General features: G+C 43.5%; 1 protein-coding gene across 1 annotated transcript in view; it reads left to right on the top strand.

Moving 5' to 3' along the window:
• Positions 1-256: 256 nt before the first annotated feature.
• The window catches only part of prkx (protein kinase X-linked), a 32,257-nt gene continuing 12,391 nt past the window's right edge, over positions 257-20,122 (top strand). Inside the window, exons 1-4 of the mRNA XM_033616182.2 lie at positions 257-943; positions 9,277-9,445; positions 11,455-11,718; positions 17,014-17,133. Coding sequence (XP_033472073.1) covers positions 739-943; positions 9,277-9,445; positions 11,455-11,718; positions 17,014-17,133 — 758 coding nt within the window. The 5' untranslated portion in view covers positions 257-738. The remainder of the gene's footprint in view (positions 944-9,276; positions 9,446-11,454; positions 11,719-17,013; positions 17,134-20,122) is intronic.

The following is a 20,122-nucleotide window of genomic DNA, read 5'->3' as shown; positions in this document are numbered from 1 at the left end:
CACGCAGTCAGGTGAGGAATACCGGAAGTTGTGTGGTTAAGCACAAAATGTATGTGTAACTTACATTAAAATAGGTGTTCCGTTACTTTGTGAGAGCAATGTTATTGAGTATTATAGGTATTTGACTCTAGAAAAACAACGACATTCTCTCGGGGGCTTTGCTTAGTGTCGTGAACGTCGCCACTCTGGAAAGTAGCTTTTTATTTTGAAAGTCGCGACCGGAAATGATCCGGACACCGACACCGTATCCCTTCCTGGTTGATGTGGACAGGGAAGAGCTGCCGCTGGGTGAGGTCTGCTGCTGAAGCGGAGTAAATAATGGAGATAAGCAGTAAAGTTGAGGCAGAAAAGGCAGAGTCTTCATCGAGTTAGCACCGCTGTACATCCTGCTTTCATCCCGGACTAACACACTCTATCCCGGGGCTTCTCCTTCAGCTCCCCGGTGCTGCGGTGCATCTCCCGTTTAGCTCACCATGGACTGTTAGCTGCTAACCAAAGTCGCTAACGCTACTTGCCAACGCAGTGCACCTGTCACCTGCTTCTTTGTCTCATCGTGTCGGCGGCTTCACCTCCTATTGTCTGTCAATCCACTCAACTAGTCAACACAACATAAACGTCGGCTGCTCATCCAGAAGGCGACTGTAACCGAGAACAAGCGGTGCTGCCACGGCTCGTCAGACAAAGAAGATGGACCAACTTGAACTCCCTGCGGTCAGAGATGTATGATATGAACTCTGCATGCGTCCCGTTGGATTGTTACAAACCCAAATAATCAGCTCGTTCCGAAATTTAAAAATGGCGTCCTCCAAAGCAAAGGTTCCAGTCAACACTGAGACCAACTCCCTGAAGGAAAGCAGAAGCAACGCTAGCTGTTCAGGTGGAGAAGCATCACCAAATAACCGGATATATTGCCTTGATGACCTGGAGACCATTGCCACAGTTGGTGAGATGCAAGGACATGTCTCACACACACACACACACACACACACACACACACACACACACTGATGCCCTGTGCTGGACTGTTGTTGAAGTGGCCACAGTGTAACACACACTTCCTAAACTCCAGGATAGGCAGTAGTTACTGCAGCAATGAGTGTTGAAACCGTAATTTCACTGTAAAATCACAGTAAAGATCTGGCAGCAATACACTGTAATTTTACAGTATTCATACTGTAAAAATTACTTTACAACCTGTTACTGTAAAACAGACATAAAGTATCTGTATTTCTATAAACACTGGCAACACAGACACCAGCAATACACTGTAATTTCACAGTATTCTAACAGTGTCCTACTGTAAAGTGACTTTACAACCTATTACTGTATTACTGGGCGATTATTTTCATTGTCGACTAATCTGTGGATTATTTCTTCGATTAGTCGACTAATCATTTCATCGAAAAATGTGTTAAAATGTTGAAAAATGTCGGTCTGTCTCGCCCAAACCCCAAAATTGTGTCATCTAATGTCTTGTTTCGTACTCACGCCAAAGGGTTTTAGTTCACTGTCACAGGAGAGTGTGTAAAGCTGCCAATATCTGAACGTAAAAAGCTGCAGTAAGAGTATTTTGGGGTACTTTTATAGTACTTTTCTATGAAAAATGACTCAAACCAATTAGTCGACTACTAAAATAGTCACCGATTATTTTAATAGTCGATTAGTCATCGATTAGTCGACTAATCGTGGCAGCCCTAATTACTGTAAAACAGAGATACTGTATATTTCGACATATGTAAAACACTGGCGACACAGACACAAGCAATACACTGTAATTTTACAGTATTCTAACTGTAAAATGACTTTACAACCTTTTACTGTAAAACAGAGATACTGTATATATTTGTATTTCTATATATATACATTAAAATAAAACTGGCAACACAGACACCAGCAATACACTGTAATTTTACAATATTCATATTGTAAAATGACTTTACAACCTATTACTGTAAAACAGAGATACAGTATATTTCGTCATATATATACAGCAAAACACTGGCAACGCAGACACCAGCAATACACTGTAATTTTACAGTATTTATACTGTAAAATGACTTTACAACCTTTTACTGTAAAACAGATACAGTATATTTCGTCATACAGTAAAACACTGGCAACACAGACACCAGGAATATACCGTAATTTTACAGTATCCATACTGTTTTTTCACAGCCTGTTACTGTAAAAATGAAACCCAGCATATTTCTGTGATTATTTGGATTCACAGTAATGCCTGGTTCACACTGCACAACACTTCTGTTCGTTCTGACACTACGGCCCCGTTTACACCTGGAATCAACATGCGTTTTTTGCAATCGGACAGGGCTTGACCATATAGCTACATTTATACCTGGTATTAATATGCGTCTCTGGTGTCCACATCCAGATCCGTTTGCTTTCCGGTCACGCTCCGTTCTGCTGACGTCACATCCTCCTCTTCTTCTTCTTCTGCAAACATTTCCAGCAGCAGACTACAACGTCATATCCTGTGCGCCGCAATAACAACAACAAGATGTTAGCCGCCCGTGAAGGCGCGTTATTGGTATGGACACTTTTGTCTCACCGTGACTCCATCCTCGGCTGTCTTTTTCTTGGCAGTTGCTGCCCGGTGAGGCTTATTGTTGTTGTCCTCTTCCTTCTTCCTGTGTCCAGCTGGCGCACCGTGCGTACGTATTTTCGCCCACGGAGTTGTTGCATGTGGATTGGAGACGCATATTTGCATTTACACTTGCACTGACCACCTTCAGAAGTGGTTTGGCAGAACGGATAACAATCCATCCTCAATGCGTTTCGAGTGTCTGTACTGTCATGTGGTCAATTCGATTGCAATCCGATCACAGAAACCACACGTAAATGCATGGTGTAAAGGGGTATATGTCACATTAGGCAATGTTTCACAATAAAAGCCTTTTTAGAAAATGAAGGGATTCTCTCAACCAAAGTTATAATGGGCTGTTAATTTTATACAGATACAGGAAGTGTTTCGTTTGAAATGTTGCAAACAGGAGTGGATTAAAAGTAAAATATAACCCTCTGCAGTTGTGGGAAGTAAAAGCCACTATTTTTAAATTTTCTTACTTCATGTCTCCATTATGAAGAGGTAACATTGTTGCTAGCTTGATGCTAATGGCAGTACTCAGCTGGTTGACAAAGTGCCTCTGCTGTTTCACACCATCATTTCCCCCTTTTACTCTGTGTGGTAACATCCCTACAGGAAATATCAAAAACCGTGTGTTGTTGTCATACAGTTGTCTACGGCAGCAGATCGCTCTGTGTTCCTAAAGGTCAAAGTGACGGCTGTGACGGGAGAAGTCATAAACGACAAAAAGAAAATCAATCACGGAAGACTTTATGTTGGAACGTCGTGAGGCGTCCCAGACGTGGCGTCGGTTGTCGTCTACTATGACACGCTACACGAGATGAAACGATGGATTATCGCATACGACACTCATTGTCGTTCACGATCCGAGCCGACACCGTACGACGTGTGTGAACCAGGCATTACTTTAAACAGTTAAAGCAGACAAGCACAATTGATAATGCGATGTCTTATTTAAGCACTTTAAAGATGATTTAAAATACCGTCTTCAATGCAATTAACATTAGAACTTTTTTATTCTCCGGGCTACAGATGTCTTAAAATATGCTCTTATATGAAAATTATGTGTAATGAGCAATAGAAACTTAGGGGAGGTCAAAATTGTGATCTACTGTACCAAACTGTTTTACACCAATACAGTATTTTAGTGTTAGAGATTCGTTGTGTTGCTCTAAATAACGCCATTCATGTATTCCCATCTCGCCAATTAGCATCGGCCGCGTAGCTAGCAGCCCCTCTGCGACAGGCGGTGTCGGAAAAACACAGATTTTAAACGTGAAACTGCTTTATTCTGTGTTTTTACTGGTTTTCACCAGGTCTGTTTGTTTTGGAGAGGAGGAGACCTCTCACAGTAGAAATCTCCCAAAAGTGTTTGGAATATTCTATCAAATGGAAAATATTCATGCGTCAGTTTGGCATCAGTATAAAAACTCTGGTGTTGCACTGCTCTAATAACTCCCAGCCTTGTACATGAGTATTTTGTGACTTGCTTACTGACCTAAATCTACTCTTATCAAAGTTTTTGGCAACAGTGTGTGAATCCTAAAAACTATAACAACCAGTGACACATGACGAGACATTCAACCAACCAGTTTGTCAACAGTCAAGTCAAAAACAGGATCTGAAACTGGGTCATACTCTGATGAACTCACACATCATGTTTTGTGCTTGGTGATATTGAGATAATGTGAGAGCTGCTTATGATACAGATTTCACATCGTCTACCCCTGCTGCATTAGCAAAAATCTGAGCTGATAGTCTCATATCAGGATATCAGCACTTTATCAATATGTCATCCAGTCATGGCTGACCTACTTTATCCTCTTATCTTTTCCTCTTTTCTGTACACTTTGTTTGTACAAAGCTGGCTCGGGTTGGCCCGCCACAATTTGTATAATCAATCCATAGATTTACTGTCAAAGCTTGATGGGTTAGTTATTAGCCTGAACGATAATGACTGTTGAGAAACAGGCTAAAGTTATGTTCAGAAGTCAGAGGTGTATACACTGGCTAGTTCACATACCAAAGTTCATCGATGTTCAGGCTACAACCTGCCCTACAGGGTGTTAATCATGGCTGTTTGACTTGTCCAAATGATAAATGTTTGAGTCACACCTTCATCATGGAATTGCACATAAAGTTACCCAGGGAACTCCCATTTATGACTCCTCATTACAAGAATAAGAGTCATTTGTCCTAAGAGAAAGCCTTGCACGCAAGACAAGACCACGTCCTTAATCATCAATACTTTAGTCAATAGAATACCAAAAACAATTCGATGCTAACATCAGATATCAGGCCAGCAGTGTTTGCTCTAGTGTGACTTTCCTGTTCTGCTCTAGTTGATGTGCCCTTGAAGTCCAGGTGTCACAAGTTAACGCCACCCTTCCTGCTGTACTCAAAGATCCCTTAACTTCATGTAGAGATGTATGATATGTAGAGCTTGAGTACGGCTGCGTCTGTGAAAAAACATTTGGACGGTGTCGCATACCTGGGGACCACTGTTTTTAGCTGTAACAAAAGCCTTCGTTTCCAACAAAGCTGTATGGGTGCAGATCTTTGCACAGGAAGTAGACGATGGACTGCGTTACTTTCTTGGCTCTCTCACATTTGGATGGTGGTTTTGTCGAGCTCAGTGTGTCCAGTGTTGGTTGATTGTTAGTTTGGCCGTCAGCGGCTAACCCTGTCTCTAGATGGTGGAATATGAGGTGAGCCCTCATGTTCGTAGTATTCCCATAGTATTTTATTCTCACATGACACTGCTTACAAATTGTATGTGTCATATCCAAGTCCTTCTTTCCTTCCGTGTTGAAGAATCCCAAATAAGTGCAGACGTTTGATTTTCAGATCGACGGCACATTTCTGATTTCTTTCTCCAGTGCCTCCATCTTTGTTTTGATGAACTTCCTGCCAAATGCCACTGACTGAGACCTCCAAAGCTAGTTGAAAAAAATGCTCTTTGCCCATGCTCTTTGTCAATTTATTGACAGGAAATGCAAACTTGACATGACTGTAACCCTTCTTGCACCTGAGCTGCTCTCAGTTACATGATTTTTTGTCAGTCAGGTGCAGTAAACAGTAAATCAGTCCATAATAAATCAAACCAAATGACTTCCCTGCATGAAAACACAGACCCATTTCTGCAGTCTTTAGTCTCCTGCATCAGCCACACTGCTGTGTTTTACAGTTGACAGTGTAACGGCAGTGCAGACTGATCATAAAGGGCCAGATGGGGAATGAATTGATAGCAAACACCACAGAGTGATGACACCGCACCCGTAAACCCTTTTCATTAATAGTAATAGTTTGATTCTGCAGGCAGATTGAACATACATTGTGATTTATCATCTCATGCTGCGTATTTATGAAAGACATCGAGCTCAATAATATGCATTAAGCTACATGCGAGCAACAAAGCCCGGGCTTAATGCCTGTCAGGGAGGTGTGCAGCAGCGAAGGGCATTCATCCTGTGCTGTTGGGAGCGAGCTTCAAGCTTATGAGCCCCGTGCAGAAATCCAATTTGCCATTTGCCATTTTGTCTGATGAGAAGGATTTGCTGCCTAAAACAAATCAACTAAAGCTTTTTATCTGCAGGCTGTTGTTTAATTGTCATTGAAATCATGAGGAAACTCTCTAGTGCCACCAGATTTATTTGCTACTGCCACATGCTGCGGTCACCGGTATGGCCCAGAGAATATCACTCCAAGGTACCAACAGCAGTTTAGTCGGAGCACATGAATTTGTCAGCAGTATCCCTGTCCTTAACATGATGTTTTGGGAGTTGTCGATCTTTTTCATGTGAGGCTGTGACTCATAGAATTGCGTGCCCCAGAAACAGAGCAGGTGGAAGTTGAGTCAGGGATGACCCAGTTTCTAGGGTGGTAAATATCAGTTACAGTACGTTACTCTCTGAAATCAACCGGCCGTTTCTTGGTTGCGTTCAAGGGCACATTCACACCAGGATAGTCCGGGGGACACCTTCATTTGGTCCGGTTCACTTTCACACAGCACTTTTTTAAAGTGGACCAAACCGCCTGGACAAAGTCACGCAGTTACAACAGCTGCTCGTTTGGGGGCGGTATTGCCCAAAACGACCACAGACCAGGAAGACAAAAAGCTTGAGGAACAAGAAAACCCGGCTCATCGATTGGCCTCAGTTTTCAAGCAGACCAGGCTTCACTTGTTTGGTTCGATTGAGCGTTCACACCACTCCAAACGGACCGAACTATCCGTGGAAGCGGACCGGGGTTTGTTTAAAGTGGACCAAATAGTGCCAGTGTGAATGCGTTCTTTGGCCCTGCTTGGTTTCTGATGACAACTCTGAAGCAGCCCTTTGATTTCTGACATCACTCAGGCGTCATTTTGTTTTCCTCTCCCCGGTATGTGTGTGTTCACTCGAACAATGCAGGCCTTGTGCAGTGAAGGTGAAATGTTTAACCAATTGTTATGCAGAGGCAGTGGAGTTGACAGTTCATCCTATCTCATGGCTTCTTTTACTTGTGCATTCTTGTTGGGGAACTCCAACTTTAGGTCATTTTCATCTGTTGATCAGAGGAAACTGATGTGCCACCGCTGTTATCCCTTGGATGGGGTTGTAGTTGTGGTTTTTTTTGTATATTGTTTGGACCCAAATATTTTACATAATTCACATCATCTCTGGACAAGAGGGTTCCAAGTTTGAGCCGGGGCTTTTTACAATATATCCATATAGGAGATCTGAAGAAGTCTGAAATGTAACCATCAGAATATCCTGATTGTTTTTCTTTATCCCTTAAAAAGTTTGACAAAGTGGTGATACGAGGTTTCACCTGACAGTAGCGGTGTGCTCCTGTGTTTTTGTTGCCATGGCAACCCCAATAGGTGGGAGACAAAGGTTCACTGTTGGTGGAGCAGAGGAACGAGACAGCACTACCCAGCATTTCGTCTGGAAGTTGCAGCAGTTTCGTGTCTGACTCAGAGTGGCTGTTGTATCACATATTGTCATCAGCCATTTATTGTCTCCCTCACTGCTCATCAGCACGGCGGGAATAAAATGCCAAATGCCTCTCCTGGTTTTTAGGGAGAAAACAACAACAGCAGCAGCAGCAGCACAGCACCCAGGGCAATACGAGGCCACAGAACGTGGAGTCATTCTGCCTCAACTCCGCCTGCTCCTGCAGGATTTTCATCAGTTACTGCCCACTCCACTGCCTCGCCATCGCTGACTATTACTGACACTTACACAAAAGACATGCAACCGACAACACAACTTGTCAAAGACAGAGGGAGAGACTGAAGTGAAAGTAAACTTACATGTTGTGCCCCGGAGGCAGACAGTTTACTGCAAGTCAGTGCTCTTCCATGCATGGTTTAGACTGATAATAACAGCCTGTCACCATTTCATCACTGACGCGTGCTGGAGTTTTAAGGCTGATGCCAATATCCATGTTTGAGCATAAAAAAAAAATCAGATGAGAATATGACAACAAATATGTCTAATAGTATTACAACACAAGCGCACGGTGGTGCTAATGCTGCGGTTGTTGACGTCCTTATCTGCACACTGACTCACTAAGAACAAGACAGGGTGTTGTTCTCAACGTCATTGTCTGAGTTTGTGACCAGTTCATTCAGTCTCTCTGTCCCACTATAACCAGTCCAGATTTAAGTCTTGAGATGAGACTGTCTATAAACACAAACAGGTTCAGGGGTAGCAATTCTACTTATTAATTTTGGTTAATTGATTAGTAGTTTGCTTAACAAACAAAATAGTGACAAAACGGCCATCACAATTTTTCGAGCCCAAGGTGACGTCGGTGCAAATTGTCTCGTACTTAAGCAGCATTTAATTTCTGACATGTTTTAAATACTTAACAATAAATTGTGACTGTTTTCTGAGTGTTTTCCCTTTTTTAGACTGGTCGACTAGTCTTAATTAAAATTTCCGTTTAGTCGACATGGAAATTAGTAGCCAGGAACATCCCTAATCCAAGCAACAATCCAAAACATGAAGATATTCATTTTAAAAATTTTGAATTTGAAGATTTTGGTGGTCAAAGGTCACTGTGACCTTGTATCTGTCTTATTCTCGTGAATGCAGTATCTCAAGGGAGCTTTCTCAAATTTGGCACAAATGTCCACTTAGACTCAAGATTGAACTGATTGAATTTGTTAGTAGAAGGTCAAAATAAAGGTCACTATGACCTTGTGTGTCTCAATCTAGTGAAAATGAAATCTCAAGAACACTTTCAAGGGAACTTCCTCAAATTTGACACAAACGTCTACTCGGACTCAAGAATAAACTGATTAGAATTCGATGGTCAAAGGTCAAGGTCGCTGTGATCTCAAAGACTCATCGTAGTAACAGCCATATACGTCTGTTTATGTGTGTGTGTGTGTTTAGAGCATCACGTCAGTTTGTCCAATGACTGAAATCTAAGAACTTTGAGTCTTTAAAGCTAAGAACGTCCGCACTTTCGTGCTTGACGTTGCCGAATGTTTCTTGCATGCATTTATGATCAATTACAGGTGTGAACATCAGTGTAGTGCAACACAGCACCAAACACAATCAATACATGAGAGTGTTAGATAAGCGGTTATTTATCATGGTCTAGTTCCCCTGTGTGCTGTGAATTCCTGTCATGTTGGTTAATCCTCAACCCCCACCTCCCCCCGTGTCTCCCCCCCACCTCAGGCACGGGGACTTTTGGCCGAGTCTTCCTGGTCAAGGACAAGAAGAGCAGGGCCTTCTACGCCCTAAAGCAGATGAAGATCCCGGACGTGATCCGACTGAAGCAAGAGCAGCATGTCCACAACGAGAAGGAGGTGCTGGCAGAGGTCAACCACCCTTTCCTCATCCGACTGTGAGTCTGCTCCCTGGTCTTAGCCACAAACACGGCGGGTGGAGGCGGAGGCAGGGCTCACGGCCCACTGGGTGAACATTTCTGATAAAGAAAGGTCAAAGTTCTGTGTCTGCTTTTGCATCCTGACACATTGGTTCAAATTATAAATACATGTCTGCACTACAGTATCATTCTGTTATTCATAGAATCAACACAGCAGAAGATAAGGTTATCATGGAGCTTATTTTATTCATTCATTTTACCTTTATTTAATTTATTTAACCCAGTGAGACTGAAAATCTCTTTTACAAGAGAGACCTGACCGAGGGAGCCAATCAAAACATAATACAACATATAATACAAAAATCCATCTGATTCAAATCGATCTTCACTGGAATGACTCTATATCAATTCGTAAAATCTGAGATTGATCTTTTAATTCTGCCGGTAGTAAACAAGCCACGGCTCTTAGTTATGAATGGCCGTATTATTGAGAAGCTCCTCTTTTATCTGTAACTTTGATCTTTGATCTGAATTTGATCTTTATTTTTCTCGAATGAAAACAATACAATAAATGCATTAATAAAGCAAAATAGTTCATTCAAATACAATAAAAATAGAATAAATTAAAAAGTGGGGACAGGAGGAAGCAGAGCTTATCATGTCCTGCCCCTTTTTTTACACTATCCTACTGTACTTTCATTACAAAAAAAAAATAACAGACACACTCCAAATTTAACATAATATGAAGCATATATCCAAAAAAAAAACAAGACTTGATCTCATACACTTTTTGAATTTGTACATTTTCAATTTCAAAGAACTCCATTAAGTCATAAACCTTACAGATGTCATTAATATATAATATAAATAATTTAGGTCCCAAAATAGACCCTTGTGGGACACCACAAGTAATGGTGGAACACTTTGACTTATGGCATCCTAGCTGATTTTATATCCTATTTTATATATCCTTCATGGCCTGATGTATAGAACATTTTATTCCTAAAAACATGGTGAAAATGGATTGGTATTATGGCTGTTAACAGTATTTTGTGATTAATGGAGTGAGAGAGAGAGAGAGAGATATCCATAAGTCAAAAGTTAAATTTGCATGTTTAAACCTACAATTTCAGAAAACCTGTTATAGAAAAAAAAAGAAAATATTAGTTAAAATTTTTACCATGTTTACCTGGTGTGTATCTCCTTTAGATAAATAGTTGAGAGGAATTCTTTCTGTACAAAAAAATATTAGAAAATGATCAGCAACATTCAAAATTTGAATCAAATGCCGTTTTACGATTGATTATCTGCAGTCCTGTGTTTAAAATCAAATTTTGCTCATGGCAAAATATACATTCCCAAGAAAGGGATCATTTTAACACTGTATTCATGAAAATAGCATCAAATATGTTTGAAAAATTTTAGATAGAAATCCTCATATATTCAAGAATAGCATACCTATGAGCTATGCAAATGTATGAGAACCCCTAATCACTTGAATGTCTAATCAACACACCATTTTCTTCTTAGAAAAGTGAAGTATGGCATAGAAATATCATGTTTATCTATTGCAGTATTGTATATCTGGAATCAAAGGTGATTGCAGACGGAGGTAACTGCAGCCTCAGAAAGCAGAAAAAGCCAAAGGAAGTGTGGAGATAAAATGGCAGCCGAGGAAAGAGCCAGTAATCGTCTTTGTGGCCAGCAGCCAGCACTTATGGAAAACACTGGAGCCTCCTCCATCTTCATCAGTGACAGTGCTCTCTTGTTTTTATTCCTCTGAAGTGCCCTTCCAGCTGAAATAGTTGTAGCACACTGCTGCAAACCACACTGGGGGATAAAAGAGTCTGAGACTGATACGCCTCTTATTTTATCTGATTTCCTCAACTCGTCCGAGGACACTTTAACACTTCTGCCCTCCGATGGATGCACAGGACAGTTGTGGGCCGAGGAAGACGTTACTCTGTGTTCAGCATTTATTTAAAAGACTGTCATGTTTTTTGACCTGTGTTCTTTTTACTTCGAAGGTTCTGGACCCACCACGACGAGCGCTTCCTCTACATGCTGATGGATTACGTGGCAGGTGGCGAGCTGTTCAGCTACCTGCGCAGCCGCGGGCGCTTCAGCAACGCCACTGGCCTCTTCTATACCTCCGAGATCGTCTGCGCCATCGAGTACCTCCACTCCAAAGAAATCGTGTACCGTGACCTGAAGCCCGAGAACATCCTGCTGGACAGTGAAGGACACATCCGCCTGACCGACTTCGGCTTCGCTAAGAAGCTCTCTGACAGGTGACAGTAGCGACATCAGTATTCATTCTGGCAACCACAAACCTGAAACAAATCAAATTGACAGTGAATGCAGCAAAAAGGGAAGAAAGTATTTTAAAACCTACCTTTACCCTGTTACTACCAATGTCAATCAATGATCTTGCACACATTTGAATTCACCTCATATCAGACGTTTCTTTTGTACATGCAGCTTTACTGTTTTAGTTTCAGGTAGTTTTGTGGAAAATTACAACTCGTTCCACTTTGGATGGAGAGAATTACTCTACCCTGAACATTAGTTATAAATTGTCACAGTCAGTTTTTAAGCCCCCCGGCATGAGGCTCGCTTTGGTGTTTGGTTCTCTAGCTCTCTCTTATGGCTCTCTACCTGTCAAAAACACACCCCCGACCCACCCAGACCACTGAGCATGTGAGGTGTGTGTTCATCTTGAAAACACCCAGAACGGAAGAGGAAAGGAAGAGACACAAAAACGAATCATCATTCCTTATGTCGCAGGAGTATCTGAGAAACTCAGGATGATCTTCAACAAACACCACATCCCTGTGCACTTCAGACCCAGTAACACCCTGAGGCAGAAGCTTGTCCACCCTAAGGACATCATCTGAAGAAGAAGGAACACTCCTTCGAGGACAGCAAGGTTCACATCTTGGCCAAAGAAAGATGGTTTGAAAGAGGTGTGAAAGAAGCCATCTATGTCAAGCTGGAACGACCATTGTTAAACAGGAAGTGGCCGACGGCACCATTTAAGCCCCTTTTACGCTGCCAGATTTTCCACGAATGTTGGGCCGTTTTGCCGGCAAGCTGCGAGCGTTTAGACACACAGAGCCGGATTGGCGAGTTGATCCGTGGTGCCCAATTTTCCGCCTCGTTGGGTAGACATATTGGCGGAACCCTTTTAGTTTAAACAGACCGAGGCGGCCTTCCCCAACGGGAGGGGCTGTTGATGACGCCACACGTGCGAGCCGCTAGTGGTGGATAAACAGGAAACAGCTGATAGCAGGAATTAGCGAGCAGCTAGTAGCAAGAGGGAAACACAAACCTGACAGACACTGTAAAGATGAGCAACTGGGGAGACAAGGAATTGCGCGCCCTCCTTGCCCTCGCAAACGAAGAGGCCATTAACCGTCAGAAGAACGGGCCGACTTACAAGAGAATCGCGAAGGACTGACCAGCCGTGGCTTCCCTCCCACGTCACTGTTTACGTCACACGCTGAGCTACACGTTTTGTTACTTGCTCACGCCCCCCATTGCCCCGAAAAAGGCGAATTCTGTATAAACAAAAGTAGGTAGGCGGCATTTTGCCGCACTCCCCGATTTTGTTTTTATACTGCCAATGCTGAAAAAAGACTGATTGGGCTTTCCTGCAAATTTGCACAATTCCTATCTAAAATGGGCTCTAGTCTTGCGATCCCTTCCCAGACAACTTCACACCCATTTTCACCTGGACCCATCTGACCCTAAGAGCACACAAGATGGCCGGGTGGGTCAACAACTCACATGTGACCTCAATGACTCTGCAAGGGTTCACACCTACACAGAGTTTAAAGCCTGCCACTCTGCACCAGTCAAAACTGAAGAAGCTTCTTGGATGAGAGGCAAAACATCTTCAAGAAACTCAAGCAAGTCCAGTTGCCTACAATATAGCACTGATGACTACCATGACCTGGATGAACTAAGAGCCAACGGTTGACCGAAAGCTTTTAGTTAGCTACTGTGTTCCGGGTGACATAATCAGACCAGTGCGCTTTGGGTGGCTCACAGTGGCATCTTTCGCACACATGAAACAGAAACTTAGTCGAGTTTTTGTGGTATAGTTCCCTTCTTCTTCACTTCACCCTGCAGTGTGTGCGGCAGCTGCTGAATGACAGTCGGGGATACTCCACCCTCAGCTCGCGGTGTTTGATGCTTGATTGATTGTCAGTCGAAAGAGAATGACAAAGCAGCTGTCACTCCTCACTGTATGTCTGAGCTCGTACTGTACATTCCCTCTCAGGCGGTGCTTAGGAAGCTACACTTAGATTTAGCTTGTGTGTGCGTGTGGTGTGAATGTGGTGGAAATTATCGACAGGGAAATTAGTCACCAGGAACATCCCGAGTCGACATTCACCTACTGTAGGGAGATACAGTGTTCGGCTGCAGGGGGATGAGGAAAAGCCATCTTGCTCATGTCCTGTGTGTGCACAGTGAAAGCTCATATTTTCTTCAGGGAATTTGAGGGAATCCTCCCAATTCCAAAACACCCACGGCACCGCCACTGAAGGACAAACTTCCCCCAACCGATGTCATTTAGTCTGAATTAGATATACAGTGAGTGAGGCCTCCTGGCGACCTCGGCAGAATTGAAAAGATGCTCCGTAGAGGAGAAGAGACGGCTTTATATCTGCACTGCAGCCTCACTACTGCAGTGTTTGTCCCGAGCATTTCACCCGGCACTGCGTTGACCCCCGCTGACATGTAAACATAATGGAGTAAGATTACATTTTCCCCCAGACTGGGAGAGCAAAACAGATGGGGACTAGATACCTCTCTGATGTGCAAGTGACCCACTTATATAAATGGAGGGCAGCAGAATTGCCTGGGATAGGAAGCCAACTGCCTCATTGCCTCCAGCTCTTTTGTACTTTTCCATGTTCAGGATGTGATGGAGCGCCATCACAGCCCCGCTCCTCCCCGCTCCTCCCCGTGCTGCCACAGTGTCCCCTGCTGGCGGACACCCCCATCTAAACACGAAGCCGCGCACGATGACACACGACGCCCCGGAGAGCAACAACACGCGTCTCCTTTCCCACCGTGGTCACGTCTCCTCCGTAGCCCCGACGCTTTATTCCCCCGACATCACTCGCCTCCCCATTCTCCGGCAGGACCAACATCATTTCCATACAAATTACCGTCGCCATGGCAACTGGCCGAAAGAGGTCATTACCCAGGTGATATCGGTGACAGACGATGAAAGGCTGGCGCCGGGCCAAGTGCTCTTCATCAGAGGACAAGTGGCTTTCGCAGGGAACACTGTGCGTGTTTGTTACACAGTGTCAATCAGCTGCTCTGTCACCCAGCGCGACGGAGAGCCAGAGGCAAATAATCTGCTTTACACTTCCTGTTATTGTTCCTGCTTCACATAGTCCACAGCTTATATTTGGACTCTCGCCCTTATTACACTTCCAGCCCACCCTGAGTGACACTTCCACATCTATCACTCCTGTATCCACACATATCCTTATAGTACTATAAGGGATGACACAGCTGGGTCAGGTGGCGGCGGGAGATCACTTTACCCATGGGTGTTGTCTTTCCCATGCAGCTGGAGTCTCTCTGTTTACACACTGTGTGTAATGATCAGAGGCTATCGCTTCTCACCTGTCACACACTGAGGGCCACTCAACACGCTGACGGTAACTAACAATGTGCAGTGTTTTTACTCAGGTAGGAGGGAAGTTCTAACATTACATCTTAATGTGAACAACCTACTTTTAACAGTAGTGATGCATGTCTAAAAATGACCTGTCCTAACAAGTCGTTCTGAGATAACTGGACTTGTTCCTGTCAGTATCTTAAAAACAAAAGAGCAAAAGACATATCACTGAACTAGAAAAGAAAATGACATGTTGGCCTGCTGAAACGGTTAGTCGATAGAACATTAGTCAGCAAATGTTTTACAGTGTTTTACAAGTAATGTTTCGTTAAAAAATGCCAAACATTTCATGACTCCAGTTTCTCAAATGAGAGAATGCCCTGCTTGTCTTTGTCCGAAGTTGTCTCCACCAACATGGAACTGGTTTCACCTCAGTTCCCGCACCTAATTTTCAACTGTTCAGAGCATTCTCGACCCCAAATTAAGTTGATTCAGAACCCAAAAAGCTGGTTCTCAGCTGGTACCAAAAAAAGGTCTTCTGTGACATGGCTAAGAGGTAGAGCGGGTCGTCCACCAATCGGAAGGTCAGCACTTCGATCCCCGGCTCCTCCAGCCTACATGTTGAAGCATCCTTGATCAAGATACTGAACCCCAAATTGCTCCCGATGGCTGTTCCAACAGTGTGTGTTAAAAACTGAGTAGCTGTGTGAATGGGTGAATGTGACTTGTAGTGTAAAAAGAAGCACTTTGAGTGGTCGAATGACTAGAAAGGCGCTACACAAGTGCAGGTCCATCTATGAAGTGCAAACGATGGCTGATCAGTAGGTTATATTCCGTATATTCTATAGGAGGGAGCAACAGTGGAGAAGTCAAGGGAGAAATCATCAGAAATAAAGACCTTGCAGTTTATTAATTGTTGGTTTATGCATGTATTTTAAATATCTTCAATAACAGAGCAGAAGTTTACAGGTAGTCAATGTGATTCGCTTCTGTTGTGCGTTGTGCAGTGCCCTCTGTTGATGACACATCCATGATTACAGTCGATATGTGCTGTTGTAATGTAACGTCCCTAGAGGAAATATCAAAAACCCTGGGGTGTTGTTGTCGCACAGTTGTCCACGGCAGCAGATCGCTGTGTTTCGTTGGTCAAAGTGACGGCTGTGACAGGAGAAATCGTGAACAACAAAAATCAAGTATGCTAGACTCCCTGTTGGAACATCTTGAGGCGTCCCAAAAGTCACTAATTACTAATTAATCTTACAAGATCATTGAAGAAGAAACTTGTTTAATGTTCATTGGATTCTATTAAAGAAAAAGAGAGCAGAGAGCATGGATGTGTGTTGCAGCGATATACCACTTTAAGGTATACTGCGGTATAAAAGTTTTCAGAGAGGAAACTTTTTACACATACTTGCATTAAAAAATTGGTTTCGAGGTTCAGTTATAGTGACAAAACATTCAACCAACAATAACCCCTCTGTTTCTATTTTTTGGCTCCGTGAAAATCCCATATTGCTGCAACCCTTATCCAGTGAGTACACCCAGATTTGTTTTTTTTTGTTTTTATTCAGATTTTTCCAATTTTACAAACCGTAACATCACATAACATTACATCACCAGACTGGTCCAGAAAACAAAAAAAGACGCACAAAAATGTGAGGTTAAGTAACTATTGTGTGAGATTCATATCTTCTGTCCCTAATACAGATGTTTACCTAATTTTTATCCATGTAAATCCATATTATATTGAAGCCCAAGTGATTCCAATGGTTTCTTCCACTTCTGCAGAAGTGTCCTCCCATCAGTACAATGTCCTATTTTGTCCAGATTCACAGCCTCAGCCGCAGGATCTCATCCCACACATCATTATCTATAACACATTTAACCTTTGGCTGTTTTTTAAATGTTTTTCCACATCTTCTGTCCCTCTCTGTGCGACCAGGACGTGGACTCTGTGCGGCACTCCCGAGTACCTGGCTCCTGAAGTCATCCAAAGCAAAGGTCACGGTCGAGCGGTGGACTGGTGGGCTCTGGGCATCCTTGTCTTTGAGATGCTTGCTGGGTAAGTGCTGCAGTGTGCGGTATACTCGCCACTCGCCACCAGGGGGCACTCTCCTCCACCAGAGCAGCTGAGGTGAAGTCAACACCTCTGTGAAACAGCAGCTGGGTTTCACTTTGACAAGTAAAGACACAGTTAATGTAGAACAATGTGGCTGTGTGGAGGATAACACGGGTGAGATCTGCTGCTGTGCAAAACATCTCTGAGAAGTTAGCCCTGTGTGAGAGATCAGAGAAATGTCTGTTCTAACCTCCCTCTCACACACACACACACACACACACACACACACACACACACACACACACACACACACACTCAGGTGAAAAATCCCAGACAGTGAACGCTTTGAGCAACTCGTGCCTGGAATAAACTTGATGATCCTCTCTCAAAACATTTGAATAGACACAAAGAGGGTGGACACAATAACACAAACATCTGTACACTAGTGATGCAATGCATCATAACACCTGCGCAAGACAGAGAGAGCGAGAGAACAGCGCGGCGAAGGAGCCTGTGTACACGGAACAGAGGAATTATTCAATTAATCGCGCTGCCGTTATTGTCCCAGTGTCATAAATCCATTCATTTTGTGCTTATTGGTAACCGCACAGCTGTGACAAATTAATCTGTGAATGGGAATCATTGTCGTTGATGGGGAACAATGACGTTGATCCCCTTTAGAAAGAGCTCGGGTTTGTTCTCTGTCAGTCACCGTGAATAATAATGTCTGCGCCTCGTTGGTATTCCAAGAGAACAGGCCTGAAGGTTGAGATTGACTTTAACATCGACTGAGACGTGTTTCAGGCACACAGCCGGTGATATTCGATAACACAACAGTTAGTTAATAGAAACACGACACGAGCACTGGCTTGTAATTTTGCTTTCAAGTGCTACAAGTATGGAGCACCTTCCTCCAACCCTACTGAAAGGTCACCAACCCCCCACCCCTGCATCCATCTTCTGTATACCCTGGTAGGACAAACTACTTGGCTTTGAATTTGCAGAGAGAATGTGACCTTCTCCCAGCATTCATCAAGGCAGGCTTTGAAGACTGGACGCTCACCCGATGAGTCCGCCGAGGGTCTCTACTGTAAGACCCCTCGCACAAAGAGCTCTCTTCATCTCGCAGCATTGTGCGGCTGTTCGTCAGAGGTCCCGATCCAAGAATGTAGCGGCTGCTTCTGAAAAGTTGGCCTTGGTCGATCATGCTCCTCTGGGGTGAAGCGCAAGTTGAAAAAACATTCAGGGAAGGGTCAGGGCCCCCAAGAGAGGAGCCAAGAGAGTGGAAGAAAAAGGAATGGCTCTTCCCTCCTTAATCCTGCCTCCAGGGCCTGATTTCTGCACCTAATCGAAACCAATCATCCTGTGTGTTCATGCAGTGCAACATGTGGCTGTGTATATGAGATCTGACTTCTCTCACACTTCCAATCTGCCCTTCCTCAGACGAAGGCCTGCTTCAGTCAAGGCAGCAAAGTGACTCAGTCCCAGTGGTGTGAGAGTTTGTCTCAGGGTCACTTCCATCTTCATTATATAAGCTGCATCAGAAAGCGTTTTCATGCAAAAATGAATCCCATTTTTGGAACTTTAATCAAAGTGTGTCTGTTCTCAGCCTCAGTTTTCAGGACTGACTGCATACAAATTAAATTGACCCCCTTCCCGTCTCTCAGTTCTCCTTGTTCCCCAGTCAGACCTCGTCCACCTCAGTTCAGTGGAGCGTCAGCCTAGTGATTAAAGATGGAGAAACGCTCTTTCCTCTTACACCAGCCCGTCACCCACAATGTCAGATTGTCACGGAGCTGGAAGAGTTTTGACTGAGGGCACACAGTTAACGGCGAACATCCATAGTACCTTTTAGCATACATCACACCTGAGAAGACTCCTTGAAATTGGTTCGTAAGAAGTCTGAAAATGAGTTAGATTCAACAACATGAATAAGTCACTACACGTTCCTTGTTGCAACAGACATGTTATCCAGTTTGATTTCTCCATCTTTTGATTTCTTTTTGTCAAAATGAGCTGAGCTGTTCTGCACAAACGTCCACATTCCTGATGTTAACCTTTATACTTCCCTGCAACGCTTGAAGAAGAAAAGACGATTCGTCTAAAAATCCGTTTTAGATGTGGTTCAAATTATCTTGAAAGGGTAAAAAGCGTTAGTATGGAAGTAGAGTTGTACCGATACCAGTATCGGAAATGCCTCCAATACTGCCTAAAATGCGGTATCGAGTATCGGCGAGTACAGCCTATGACCAATCCGATACCACGTAATGCCTCACGTCATTACGCATACGCACGCTACAGGCAAACGAAACGGAAACGGAGTTTAAAAAGCATTCTACTGTAGCCTTTATAATGTCTTGGATAACACTGGATAATAATAATAAAAAAGTTTTATGGCATTCATTCTACTATTATGTATTTATTTCTTAATATTTTACATAGAGTTTTAGGAGTTGAGACATGCAACAATTCATATCCAATCCATTTTTATTTTACGCGCTGGTATCGGATCTGTACTCGGTATCGTTAGATACCTAAGGGTCAGGGATCGGAATCGGTATCGGGAAGGAAAAAGTGGTATCGGTACATCTCTATATGTAAGTGTCTGTTTTGGATAGGCACCATGAAACAGGAAGTAGCAGCAAGTTCCTGCAGTGTTCGTAACACTCGTGATATAAAGCCCAGTTCAGACCTACGATTCATGACGAGACGAAACCGTTTTCAAGGGTTGCAGAGAAAAGTTGCAGCAGTGGGAACTGGCCGGTCTGAGCTCGACTCAAGCCGGCTGATGGTGTCACCTGCAACTCAGCTGGTCAAATCACAGGTATGTCACCTGTTTCACAGCCAATCGGCTTGTAGTGAAGTCCACTGGTCAAGTCAAAATGAGCGCCAGTGGCGTGTTTGCCTGCTTGGCAGGTGCTCCTTTCCCACCAAGCCCTCTGTTTCTGTCCTCACAATGTGACGGTGTCAGACAGTGGGTCACTGCTGCTGC

Source organism: Epinephelus lanceolatus, chromosome 24 (assembly GCF_041903045.1).
Source record: "Epinephelus lanceolatus isolate andai-2023 chromosome 24, ASM4190304v1, whole genome shotgun sequence".
NCBI lineage: Eukaryota > Metazoa > Chordata > Actinopteri > Perciformes > Serranidae > Epinephelus > Epinephelus lanceolatus.
The sequence above is the reverse complement of the archived record's forward strand: the minus strand, read 5'-3'. Positions and strand labels throughout refer to the sequence as shown.